Source organism: Fusarium mangiferae (assembly GCF_900044065.1).
Source record: "Fusarium mangiferae strain MRC7560 genome assembly, contig: FMAN_scaffold002, whole genome shotgun sequence".
Taxonomy (NCBI): Eukaryota; Fungi; Ascomycota; class Sordariomycetes; order Hypocreales; family Nectriaceae; genus Fusarium; species Fusarium mangiferae.
Window position 1 is genome coordinate 4,119,393 of NW_024573922.1, and position 12,616 is coordinate 4,132,008.

Sequence of the window (12,616 nt, forward strand, 5' to 3'; positions counted from 1 at the left end):
TACAACATAGACTAGAAGATGTAACATTATTGTGTACACATGTTTTTATAGATTTCAGCCACTATCAATTTTCAATTTCATAAAGCCCCTTCGCTTAGAAGATTATGCAAGTAAGCCTCCTACAATCAAGGCGGCAATCGTTATGATGAAAGCAGCCGATCCAGGCTGTAGAGAGGCGGAATCATTATCATCACCGTCATCGCCAGCACCAGATTCCGATCCATTCCCTCCACTTGAACCTGATCCGCTCTTGTGACTCAACACAAAGATCTCGCCCGTCTTGTCCGAACTGAACCACAGTCTCCCCTTAGAATCCCACGCCAGGCCCACGGGGCGAAAGCAGTCATCCGGACACTTTGAGAGATCTTTATTGTAAATTATGGGTGTAGTGGAGTTTGTACTTCGTGAAGAAGATGCAGGTTGGCCGTCTTGGAAATCTACGTACGAGACTTGGTAGCCAACTGGCGGATTACGGTTCCCTAAGGATGTCAGAAGTGGACTAGGTTCCAAGGTAGAGAGAGATATCTTACAGCTTCCGTGGAAAGATACATAGGCCCTTGTGCCATTCTCGTCGAACTTCAGATCTAGAGGCGCGGTATGCGCTTGGAATGCTAGTACTGGAGCAACATAGTCGGATTTGCATTCCTCGTCAGTAAGGGCTTTAGCATCATCACCGTCCGCTTGACGATCAGCTGGAAATTGATCGCCTATCTTGAGGTCGCCGAGATTAGGGAAGCCATCTGTAGACCAGAGGGTATAGCAAAGAGGGTAGCCGTAGTTGCCACCCTGATCATCAGAGCCATTGAGATAGCCGTGGAAGTTCATCTCCTCGCCTGGGTTGTCCTTGTGGATGTCCTTGCCGTCACGATGTAGTTCGTCGGCTGAATTCTCGACGCTGAAAATTCCGCCTGTCTCTGGATGCTCTGCCACGCCGACGGAGTTGCGCAGGCCCCAGCCAATGATCTCGCCGTCTAGGTAATCGTAAGGCTTCTTATCGGAATTGCTGCTGAAGGATGAGATGTTGAAGGCGCGAATCTGAGAGCGGCCTGAGTCACGATCTTCAGCACCTGCGTCATCGTTTCCATCGCTGCCGCGGGACACGAGCAACATGTCTGGATGTTTCTGCGAGATGAGTAGGGTTCGTGAGGTGTGGCCTCCGTTGGTCATATTGGAGACCAGAGTCTTGGCGGAAGAGCTGCTGAGGGTGACTTTGGACGGGTCATAGGACCATGCAAAGACCTCATCGGATGATGAAGCATAAATTGTACGGCCATCTTTAGAGAGGGCGATGCCATGGTTTAGCTAGTACAAAAGTTTAGTTGATGGTCAAACGATGAGAACTTCGGGGCATGAGTAGCTCACATTATTCTTCTTTAGTAGAGTGGTCTTCTTCTTGAGTTGCAAGCAGGTTCCTCCTTCATCATCGAGTTCGAAATGGATTATACCATTTCCAGAGTCTATAACAATAAGAGCACCCTCGCTATCGAATAAAATACCTCGAGGTCTTCTGAGCTCATTGGCGATGATACTATAGTTCCAGTTGTCGTCGGTAGCAGGTGCTGGATAGGATGTTTTGAGGGCCTTGAAGTTGCATTGCTGAGCTGAAGCGATGACGACGAGGAGCGTTACGGTGGCGAGGAGACGGAAGGACGCCATCGCAAAACGCGGGGTATCGATGACGTCGGGATTGAAAGGTGGATTAGCCTGAGGTTAATTGATGTAACCAAACTATGGGAATGTTGATAGAACTGTATGTAGACCGGGGATGGGTATCAAAAAGGGAGTGAAGCCGTGAATCATGAAGCAGGATTAAATACAAGATGATGGAGGAGACATTGTGATCAAGTGACCAAAGCTGGAAGCTATTGTTCATGACCGTGGCCAAGAAAGTCACACGACTTTGTTACCCAATGAGACAGAAGACAGGGGTCGAGAAATTCTAGGCTAAGGTAGGCCGACCCTAGCGAAGTCGAGTTAAGTAGCTTACCCTACATCACCGTCGTATGTATTTTGGGGAAACCAATACAGGAGTCTGACTTAACAGACTAAAGATTTAATATATATAGGCGCAAATATCTAGAGCCTTAGCTTTACCTAGTTCTGCGCTTGCGGTTCTAAGGGTATTTAGACAATTGATGTACCTGTAAGGAATTGGAAATAACGTGAGTGCGGTGAGCCTTGCATTTCAAAAAGCAAAAAGTATTGGTGGTATGATTTTCTTGAACTTTCGAGGGAATCAAGGCTCACAGATCTATATGCTTATTATATCAACTTATTAAGTTCTAACTCGCCGATGCCCTGGAATTAAAGGATTAACAGTGTCATGCAAGCGAGGGGGCCTGCAGATGCTGTGTAAGCACAAGGAAGTAACGCCAGTGGCTTAACTAGACATTTTATTGAACCCTCCGACTTGGCTGAGTTTTGTACATTGATCTGATAGGCTTTCAGTCAGTTGATATAAGATTCTGGGGGTGATGCAGTATTGATTCTAGACCTTGGCGGCCATCTCCGCTATCTGACCTTAGTTCTGAATAACTCAAATTGCTGGCCCAAGTGGCCATAGACAAAACAATACAGAAATTTATTCCAGCTCCCAGGTGGAGTAAAAACCATCCCGCATCAGGAAGCAGGATAAAAAGTCCCTTGTCTAATTCTCCACGGCACCTATTCCGATGCCGTGGTAGCCGGATTCTCAGCGGGTCATTGATAAGTAGCCCCATCGGGCAACGGATCTGACAGGCATCTAAGTGGCTGCAGCCAATGCCGACGTTCCTGAGCTTCTAGCGTGTACGACATCTCGGACACACTGCTCGTGGGTTACACGCGCCATCGCACACGACATCCTGGCACAGGACTGATAAGTGTCGCTTATCGCCGTTGAGAGGGTCTGACGACGACCAATTACAGGCCCGATGTGACAGTAAATTGGGAAGGCCAGTGGTATCGTACCCCACGAATGAGTGCGATAACTAGGTGGGCACGGGAGAAGCGGCAACTGCTATCGGTCGAACCCTCAATTCTGCGGACCAATGTGGGGTTTGCAGGATCTAGAAATAGAGTATGAGAGCCTGCTCATTTTGCCTCTCTCGACGTCCCTTTTTACTGCGTGGCCTGTGTCCTTTTCACCTCTCACCCACGTACGTCTCTAGCTGTAGCCCATCCCAACTATCCAGGCTCCTACAACGCCAAGGGCTCAGATCGGCATGGCTTCCTACAATGAGAAGCTCAAGGGCGGGGACCACGAACTGTCCCTCGAGTCAGGGAGCGGCGACATTCCGGCCGCCGAAGCCTACACTTCGTCAGCCGACTACGAACACGGCGTCTTAGCAAACCTCCGCCGCTTCGAGGCTCGCATGGACAAGGCTCTCGGCGTAGAGTCAGAGGCTATCGTACGCAAAACAGAAGAGGACAAACGACCCGTGCCATGGCACGAGGAGCTTAACATGGCCCTGATTTGGGCCTCGGGAACAATGGGTATCAGCTGTTTCGCCACTGGGTTCCTGGGTTGGGAGTTTGGCCTGAGCTTGAAGCAGAGTCTGCTCATTTACATCTTTGCATCTATTCTTGGTGGCTCGGTGTCTTCATACTGCGCTACTTTTGGTGCAGCAACCGGTCTGCGTCAGGTTTCCGTCTCTCGATACAGCTTCGGATGGTATCCCAACAAGATCATTGCTTTCCTGAATGGTATTGAACAGCTGGGTTGGGCCTCTGTTGCCACCATCAGCGGTGGCCTGGCTCTTACTGCTGTTGCTGACGGGCATATATCTCTTGTTGTCGGCGTTATCATCATCGCCATCGTTTCGCTCGCCATCAGCTTTCTGGGTCTCAAATACATCTTGATCTACGAGCGGTATGCCTGGTGTATCTACTTCATCGTATTTATGATCATCTTCGGCATGGTGGGACCGTACTCCGACAACAAGACCCCTGCCTCTAGTTCAGGCCTAGATCTCTCGGGCAATGTGCTTTCGCTGATTGGCATTGTTTACGGCAGCTCCGCATCATGGGCGACTATGGCTTCGGATTACTATGCGCACTACCCAGCCAATACATCGCGGCTAAAAGTTTGGCTGTTGACTACTGCCGGTATTGGTATCCCTACAGCGATCGGCATGACTGCAGGAGCTACGGTTGCCAGCTCACTCAACAACGTCGAAGCTTGGAAGACCGCCTACGAGGATCCTCACCAGGGCCTAGGCTTCCTCATCAGAGACATGCTGCATCCTCGAGGCTTCGCCAAGCTGCTTCTAGTTCTGCTGTCCTTCAGCGGCATCAACACCAACATCATGTCCCTCTACTCATCAGCCATTTCGTTCCAACAGATGGCTACCCCGTGTGCCAAAGTTCCCCGCTTCATCTGGACCCTCGGCAATTTCGTAATTGTCATAATTCTGGCTATCGTTGGTCGTCAAAAGCTTAACACATATCTGCAGGACTTTCTGAGTCTCCTGGGTTACTGGTGCACAAGCTACTTCGTCATCCTTTTTGAGGAACACACCATCTTCCGCAAGCGTGACTTTGCAAACTACGACCTTGAGGGCTGGAATACTCGGGAGAGGCTGCCACACGGCATCGCTGCATCTGTTGCTTTTCTTTTGGGTGTTGTTGCGTGGTGCATGGGAATGGTTGAGACCTGGTTCACTGGGCCACTGGGCAAGTTGATTGGAACATATGGAGGCGATGTTGCAAATGAGTTGACCTTTGTGGTCACCGCGATCGTGTACCCAATTGCTCGATACTTGGAACTCAAGTACTTCGGCAAGTAGATTATAGTAAATAGTGTCTGTTATCAGTAGAACATGAATTTCTAACTGTTATATCTTCTATTTGTTCCTGAACATGAGCATGGCAGCACCTGGCGTTGGAGATGCCAGTTGGTTCACGATTCACAACCTAATGCCTCGTGGCATGGGTACCTAGATTAGCCAATGAAAGGTCGCGAGTATTTGGTAAGCAGTTGAGAAGGGCAACTCCCAAAGCGGAGGTGCTCTGAAGTAACAGAAGATGAGACAAAAAATAGAAAAATATCAAGATGCGGACATTCAGTCATAATGACAATAAGACCGGCAACTAGGAAGTCCAATATTTAATTACGTTAGCTATTTCCAAATCTTCCATTAGCTTAATAATATGATCCAACCTTACATACCCATCTCCCTATTTCCACTAGTTCTCTACTTCTCATATTTCCCCTGTGCTTGTTCTACCTTGGCATTGGGTCCCTTGAATTTCCCATCTCAGCGGGTAACTCAGACATGGGAGTGCTGTCATGAGGTGAAGAAGCGATAGGAAGTTCGGAAACAGGTGATACAACCGTCTTGTATGGCTCGATGGGAGGACTCTGATGTGGAGAACCTGTGACGTCCACGAACATTTGGCTGTATCTTGGATCACTGGGAGGAGGCGGGGAGCCCTGAGCGGGATAGCCGGCGTAGTTGTTGTTGTTGTAGTCGTAGATGACGGGAGGAGGCACATCTTGTTGGTAGGTCATCTGCTGCTGGTATTGTTGAGGGGGGACTCCAGGTGCAGGCGCAGGCGCCGTAGCAACCTCGTTGTTCTGCGGCTTCTTGCTTCGAAGGAACCAAAAGGCCAGGCCCAAGATGGCGATGAGCGCGACACCGCCGATGACGCCTCCAACGATGGCTCCGATTGGGGTATGGTTACCCGGCTCAGGTGAGGGCTCAGCTGTCTTGGTGACAATGGTGACGCCCTTGGTGGTATCAATACTGGTAATAGTTTGTTCTTCAGTTGTACTACCCGTTGTTACCTTAATAACTGTTGAGTCGTAGAAGGGAACCTGTTGTTCGGATTTTCCACAAAGGTATATAGAAAGCTCGTCGCCGTCTTCCAGGGCCTTGATGCCTGTCGCACAATAGGGATAGTCCGCATTAACAACCCCGGTGCTGAAGTCACTCATTCATTAGCCGACGTTTTGGTATCATTTGGGCATCAATCAGACGAACCAACAAAGGGCACGCGGGTCTGTACTATCACAGCTAGATGCGCGGGGATAGCATGTCGTGAAGATATTCTCGAAGCAACCAAAGTGCGAGCCGATGGTTTTGCAGGTCGTAGTCCAGGCATTCTCTTCGCCGCATTTCCAGGTAGCCCAATCTATGCGACAGTGTTAGATCATTGAAGGCACAACATGATGATGAGCAAGACAAACCGCTGCCCACGAGAGAATAGTAGCCACAGGAACCGTAGTTGTTTTGGCGACCGAAAAGATCGCGCTGATAAAGCGTCGCAGGAGCAGTCACAGCCGGGCCAGCCGCATCAAACGCGGGTGCGACTGCGACCTCTGTAGGCCGAATTTCAGCCATGTTAGCTATAAAAGCGTACTAGCGGTCAAATGATCGATAGATTGTCAATGTCAAAAGATCTTCTTTTGATCAATGTGGAGATACATTCAGCGTATGAGGGGAGGATAAAACAAAGTGCTCTTGAGCAGATTAGGGCAGATGCGACTGTAAGACAACAGAGGAGGCAGTGTCCCCTAAAATATCTGGTCTCTCTTGGGATTGAAACAGCTGACAGGGTTTGGTGTTGGAGATGTGCAGTGGCGCTCCGTTAGCCTGCGGCTGAGAGAACACTGCACCATTTACACCCTGTCGCCAAGGCCAGCCCTCTTGGAAAGAGAAGATTTAGACAATGGCCTGTGAGGGCAAGGAGGGTCAGCTTGGTTCAGATAGATGCCCAGTTGTGGCACGGGCCTCCGCTATGATCAATGATATTGGCTGGGATGGTTAGCCATTATTGAGAGGCTGGAAGCCATTTCTGCAGAGGCCTGTTCTAGGCTTGGAGGCGTCTTTCAGCTGCTGTCGGCTGCCAATTGACTCAATTTCATCCCTGCCCATAGGCACCATTCACCCACGGCTCGACGGGGCCCGTTCGCCGTCTTTGGCCCATAGCAAGAGCCTTGATTCTACCGTGAGAGGAGGTGAGAAGACAAATAGATCAGCTAATTCTTATCAAGGCCGCTAAACCTATCAGGGCTACCCTACCTTTTGACGTTCGTTCCAAACGTGGCAGGGCAAGTCCTGAAGTGGAAAGCTGAGAGGCAGTCTCTTACATAACTGATATTGGATTGGTGGTGGAGGGCTTCTTATTCTAACATCGTGTGGCGGCCAACTCTTCACACGACGGCACCCAGACTACCTTTAAAAGCACAGCTTTATAGGAACTATTATGTGCAATATTTGCTTGACACATACTGGTCCTGATAGAATATTTGCCCCTGGATGATTATTGCGATAGAGGTCAACGACCGGAGCTTCGTAGCGAGGATAGCGACACTAGCCAATTGGAGGTTAGGCTTGATTATTAGTGCCAGCCCAGTTACCAGAATCTAATAATTTGAGATTGCGGGGTTTATCCTTTTCCTACATGCATGACTTGGTTACATTATTAATAATTACTCTGCATTTACTGGCCCATACGCCATGGTAACAGAAAAAAGGCGACGCTCTCGCTACACTCCCGTTGCTTGGTCCGTACCTCCTACGCGTCGAATATGTACCTCTGCTGACCGTGTGCGACATAGCGAGAGATGCCAACAGCGCAAGACCAGATGCAGCGGCGAGCAACCATGTAACGGATGTCGCAAAGCCTGCACGAGATGCCTCTATCCACGGGCAACACGTTATCGGTCTTCCCGTTGTGCATCGTAGGTGTCGCCATGCAATCTTGAATTCTGGAGCTTACCTCACGTACTAGGGCGAGGATACCTCTCCAAGAGTCGGAGAATGCCCAGTCAGAGAAAGAACGTCCGGATGATGGCTCGGAAAGTCTAGAGTCACTGGCGCAGAGCTGGCCTCTAGACGCTCCGGGTTCAGAATTAACGTATGACAATTTCGATGATTTTATACGCCTTACCGAGCGTCAGCTTTTCCAAGCCGACCATCAAAGCAACAATTCCAGCGCAAATCTCTCTTCAGAGGGCTTCGTCTCTAGAGAATTGGAAATCTTATTCGTCCAGGGAAGTATATCTCCGCGAAGAGCACTAGAAGCTCTCGACCATAGTTTTTGGTGTCAAGTCCTTGCGATCTATGAAGAGGAAGTTGGCATGATGTATCCATTCCTGGATATTGATCAGCTGAGACATGAGATACTCGATGGACGAACACCGTCCGATTCCGATTCACCTCGTTCTAGGAGTCTCTATGGCGGAGGTATTGGAAATATCGCCTTCCTCGTACTGGCGATTGTATCAAGTTTTGAGGGCTCCAAGGCTGTAGAGATCGTGGGTCCTGTTGTTGAAGAGGTTTTCGTTTCAACAATTCCCAGGATATATCTACGATCCCCGGACTTGGGTGGCTTGACGTTGTTGACTCTGATTGTAAGTTGATTCTTGGTATTCATTATGCTTGTCCTAATCCGTTGTTCTTCTACAGTGTATCTTCTTTTTTCTTAATGATCGTGAGAAAGAAGCGTGGAGATTAATTGGTACCGTTGTGAGACTTGTACACGAGCAAAGCTGTCAAGAGGAAGATACCCCAGCCGAGAGGATTTCAGATACCTTCTTCTGGAGTTTATATACCTTGGATCGAAGATGGAGTTTTGGTAGTGGACTTCCATTTGCAGTTCAGGACTCGGAAATAAACCGACCATCATTGCCAATGGTATGACCCCAATTCCAGATGCTTAGAACATAACCTGAACGAAGACATAGAACGAAAGCAGCCATTCACTAGCTTATCTCAAAGAAATGATATCCTTTTGCGGGATAGCATCAGATGTTCGAAGTTTCTTCATCGGCACGTTGGCATCTAGGCTCCAAGACTCTAGCTCAACTCAGGACTATTTGCAATTTCGGGTTCTTCAGTGGCAGCAAAATCTGCCACAGCGATTGCAGTTCAGAGGCATTGACGACAAATTCGACATGGCAACTGAGAAGCGCGGGGACTATAAGCTGCGATTAATGCTTTACCTCCGAGCTAATCAGATGAGAACAATCATCCTCCGCAAAGCAGCTAGTCGTTTCGGATCTCACAACATCGATACATCAAACTTTCAAGTCATGATCCAGGTCGCTCGAGACTCGATTCAAGTATTGGCCAGACTGGCTAGGGAAACCGACATATATCATGCTCAGCACAAGACTTTCAACCATTTTCTTGAGACCGCTTTGTCGTCTCTGCTTCTTGTTACCTGTTATGCCAGCCCCGACCAAAGCAAGTCTTGTCTCCAAGATGTGGTTACTGCAACACAGCTGATTCACCGACTGGCGGGAGAGTCGCTGATCACGAGGCGACTGAGGGATAAGCTACAGACCATACGGAAAGCTACCGATGAATTGAGATCCCAGAGATATGCTGGAATCGGGGAAGGGTTCGGAGCAGGGCCTAGTACAGAGACAACGAGAGTTGACCAAAACTCTGGCCTCCCCGAGGTAGCGCAGGCCACGAACTTGACAGGGGATCCTGTATTACTGAACGGTCTTGCAACCACGGCGAATATTCCAATCGGCTTATTTGACATTGATCCTGCTGACACTACCTGGGTGGACACTGACCCTTCATTGTTCAATAACCTGAGTCAGATTCTTGGTAACTGCGAAAGCTTCACATTCTTCTAGCCATCTTTTTTCATAAGACCAAAGTAATAGATTCCCAAACTATATAACTAATACTCTGTGGTATACAATATCTGAAATTTTGTCCTCCAATCCCATTGGCAAACAAGAGACGTTTCACTTGTGACGAATCGGAACGGCAGTCTCTGTCGTCACATTAAGACTCAACAAATCGGGCCGTGCGTAGTGTCCCATCAGATCGAGATTCTGCTGCATCATAGCCCTGAATGAAAGGTCAACGTCAGCATAGAGAATGCCCTCTTCCCCTGGCCCCAAAGGCTTGCACAGCTCCGAGCCATCAGGCCCGTAGATCATACTGAAGCCGCCCCCTGGAGCTCTAGCATAATCAAACTTTTCCAACCCTGTCTTTGCTTTGCTGTCCTCTGTCAGAACTTGTGAGCAGACCAAGACAAAGCATGCGCCTTCCATCGCCATGACCTGTGAGAACCTGTTGCAAGCTGGTGGCGTCAGGTGATACGGCCATGGTTGGCCCTCCAATGCATCCCAGCAGAGAGGCCAGCTGGATACTTGGATGTCTAGGTTTTGCGAGTACTGGTAGTAACGTAGCAGAGGCTGGGTGTGCTCCCAGCAATTCAAACCACCGATGTTACCGAATGAGGAGGGGGCAACAGCCTTGACGGAATCAGCTTGCCCGTCACCCCAGTACGCTCTCTCAACATGAGTTGGCTTGATCTTTCGTCGGTGAAGCACAATGGTACCGGTCTCATCAATAAAGGACTATAAAGAAGTAAGTCTTTGGTCATGAGTAAGGACAGCAGCAGATGACCTACCTGGGAAATGTAGAGGGTGCCTTGATACCTTTCACTGTATCCAAGTACAATGAAAACTCCAGCTTCACGAACCGCTGTTTTGATCTGTTCCATTTCCTCGGACTCCTTCTCAAGGGAATTGGCAAAATACTCGCTCATAAAGGCAGCGTTGCTGACTGGCGAGTTAGCCCAGATTGTCCTAAAATTACCTCATTAGTTGACCATCTTCGCACAAAGGGATCTGGACTTACCATGGGTAGCCAGGGATAAAAATCTCGGGAAAGCCAATCACGTTGGCGCCTTTACCAGCAGCCTCTTGGATGAGCCCGATCGTTTTGGCGATGCTCCCTTTCAGGTCATTCCAGCATGGTTCGGCCTGGATAGCAGCGACTTTGCATTTGGAAGGCATTGTGAAAGATTGATGAGAAAATGAGAGTTTTGTTCTTACTATTACAACAAATGAGTTTGAGCTGTTGATAGATGTATTTATGTGCAAGAATTACCCCCTCTCTTGTCCCACCCAAGATAAGCTATTGCCCCGGGATCTGTCACCTGCGACAGATGTCGGAATCAACTCACGTTTACCCCATACTCTATCAACTAATCTCATGCAGATCTCGGAATCAACCACAATCACGGAAATTCTTATCTCATTCCGGCAGTTCTCCTCCAATCAGAATCGTGGTCAAGTAATCAATAAATCCAAAGCCAGTTTAGCTTCACAACAAGCTTTGCCACCCTGACTCGTCTAAGTCGAGTCGACGCTGTACTCCACAATCATCTGGGGTCAACAATAGGGAATTGTTATCTTAAGTGCCGTCCTCACGTGCCATTTTTGAAGGACCAAACCCCAGTTTAGTATCTCGGTTCTGTAGTTGATCTGTTTTTTCGGAATGAGACCTGCACTAATAGCTAGTTAAGAGGACTAAATCTCGATAGGAATCGTCAATCTCGGAATGAGATCTTTGTCATAGCCGGATAGTCAATACCCGGGTCACCTAGGGGTGTTGTGCCAGATAGCTTTATGGGTAGTAAGTCATAGTTGAAGAAATGTTATATAAGCTAGAGCTGGGTATGAAGTGGCCTTGCATACCCATTTACCCCATTTCCTCGCTATAAAGATAAACAGATGTCCTATCGCTGTTCTGCTAAGCGTCATTTTCTTATCCTGGGCAGCACGACATCTTGCTTTCTGAGTAAATTTCACGAAGTTTATTCATAGTCAATCTCGTCAACATGTTTTACCGCGCCAAATTCCAGCCCGGAGACAAGTTCATCTACGGGATATATGGCATCCAATACCAGGGCCAAAGCCCAAACAGTCAGCAGCTGGATCTCATTGAGAAGTTCGACAAGCTCATTACTGGACAAGCGCACCTTGACCGCATCGCTGTACCAGGCACTGATGGAATGAGTACCCAGATCTGGCTCTCATATTGGTGGCCAGAGGCTCATGCAAAGTGGTGGTCATCGCCTGCCGTGAAACAATTTTGGGATGAGCTCCCAGAAGACGCAGGCATGTGGAGGGAGATCCTTACAGCTACTGCCAATCGAGTGCAAAACGCGTGCACTGCTGAGTTGAAGAATGGGATGAATGGTGTCGGGGAAATGGAACCATTCGGCGACAAGATTGGATATTGGGGCTGTGTTCGTCATCGTATACCCGATGTGAGTCTGGGTGACAAATTAGCCTCTTCGTTGGAGGAGATGCCTCCGCGAGTTCCAGAAACAACAAATATTCGTCCAGGAAGGTTGATGATCACCGACCTACCAGAAAACATCTGCTTTCTAGTCGAGGGCCAAGACCACTCGGGAATGTCAGCTGAAGAGAAGACCTTGTGGTTCGAGGAGTTCGACGAGCTAGTCAGTGGCTGGATGGGCTACCTAGCAAAGGATACTACTGCAAATGGACTCTTCGACGTACGAATGGGCCATGTCTCGGATTTTGGAACATTCAAAACTGGCACTCCGGTCAACTTGAACCATAACAGAAAGATCGAGATGTTTTACTGGCAGGACATGAGCAAGTTTGAGAGAGTTGGCAGAATTCACAGAGGCCACGTCAAGCTTCGAAAGCGGTGGATGGAGGTCTATGGACCTGGTGGAGAGATGGGTGATGGCAAAGGCCAAATCAACTTATGGGAGGAAACCTCTATTTTGAGGGGTTCAGATATCTTGGCTGAATATGTTGGGTGCAGAGAGGGTACTGGTTTCATGGCATTTGATAAGTCGGGGATAATCCATAGTCAGCAAGTAGCTTAATCTCAACGTG

At 48.7% G+C, this 12,616-nt stretch overlaps 6 protein-coding genes across 6 annotated transcripts; 3 read left to right on the top strand and 3 right to left on the bottom strand.

The window, feature by feature from the left end:
* Positions 1-102: 102 nt before the first annotated feature.
* Positions 103-1,656, bottom strand: FMAN_05274 (uncharacterized protein; the record flags this gene model as incomplete). Its single annotated transcript, XM_041828089.1, has 3 exons — positions 103-479; positions 531-1,302; positions 1,363-1,656. The coding sequence occupies 3 exons, from the start codon at positions 1,654-1,656 to the stop codon at positions 103-105; spliced, it is 1,443 nt and encodes a 480-aa protein (XP_041678986.1).
* A 1,547-nt stretch (positions 1,657-3,203) lies between these two features.
* On the top strand, positions 3,204-4,766 carry FMAN_05273 (uncharacterized protein; the record flags this gene model as incomplete). The annotated part of the gene is made up of 1 exon (XM_041828090.1): positions 3,204-4,766. The coding sequence occupies one exon, from the start codon at positions 3,204-3,206 to the stop codon at positions 4,764-4,766; it is 1,563 nt and encodes a 520-aa protein (XP_041678987.1).
* A 437-nt stretch (positions 4,767-5,203) lies between these two features.
* Positions 5,204-6,323, bottom strand: FMAN_05272 (uncharacterized protein; the record flags this gene model as incomplete). Its single annotated transcript, XM_041828091.1, has 3 exons — positions 5,204-5,903; positions 5,964-6,114; positions 6,170-6,323. The coding sequence occupies 3 exons, from the start codon at positions 6,321-6,323 to the stop codon at positions 5,204-5,206; spliced, it is 1,005 nt and encodes a 334-aa protein (XP_041678988.1).
* A 1,119-nt stretch (positions 6,324-7,442) lies between these two features.
* On the top strand, positions 7,443-9,577 carry FMAN_05271 (uncharacterized protein; the record flags this gene model as incomplete). The annotated part of the gene is made up of 4 exons (XM_041828092.1): positions 7,443-7,666; positions 7,717-8,338; positions 8,394-8,621; positions 8,672-9,577. 4 exons carry the CDS (start codon positions 7,443-7,445, stop codon positions 9,575-9,577), a joined length of 1,980 nt encoding a protein of 659 aa, XP_041678989.1.
* Positions 9,578-9,691: 114 nt separating this feature from the next.
* Positions 9,692-10,753, bottom strand: FMAN_05270 (putative amidohydrolase; the record flags this gene model as incomplete). The annotated part of the gene is made up of 3 exons (XM_041828093.1): positions 9,692-10,312; positions 10,366-10,543; positions 10,596-10,753. 3 exons carry the CDS (start codon positions 10,751-10,753, stop codon positions 9,692-9,694), a joined length of 957 nt encoding a protein of 318 aa, XP_041678990.1.
* An 827-nt stretch (positions 10,754-11,580) lies between these two features.
* FMAN_05269 (uncharacterized protein) lies at positions 11,581-12,606 on the top strand (the record flags this gene model as incomplete). Its single annotated transcript, XM_041828094.1, has 1 exon — positions 11,581-12,606. The coding sequence occupies one exon, from the start codon at positions 11,581-11,583 to the stop codon at positions 12,604-12,606; it is 1,026 nt and encodes a 341-aa protein (XP_041678991.1).
* Between the last annotated feature and the right edge of the window lie 10 nt (positions 12,607-12,616).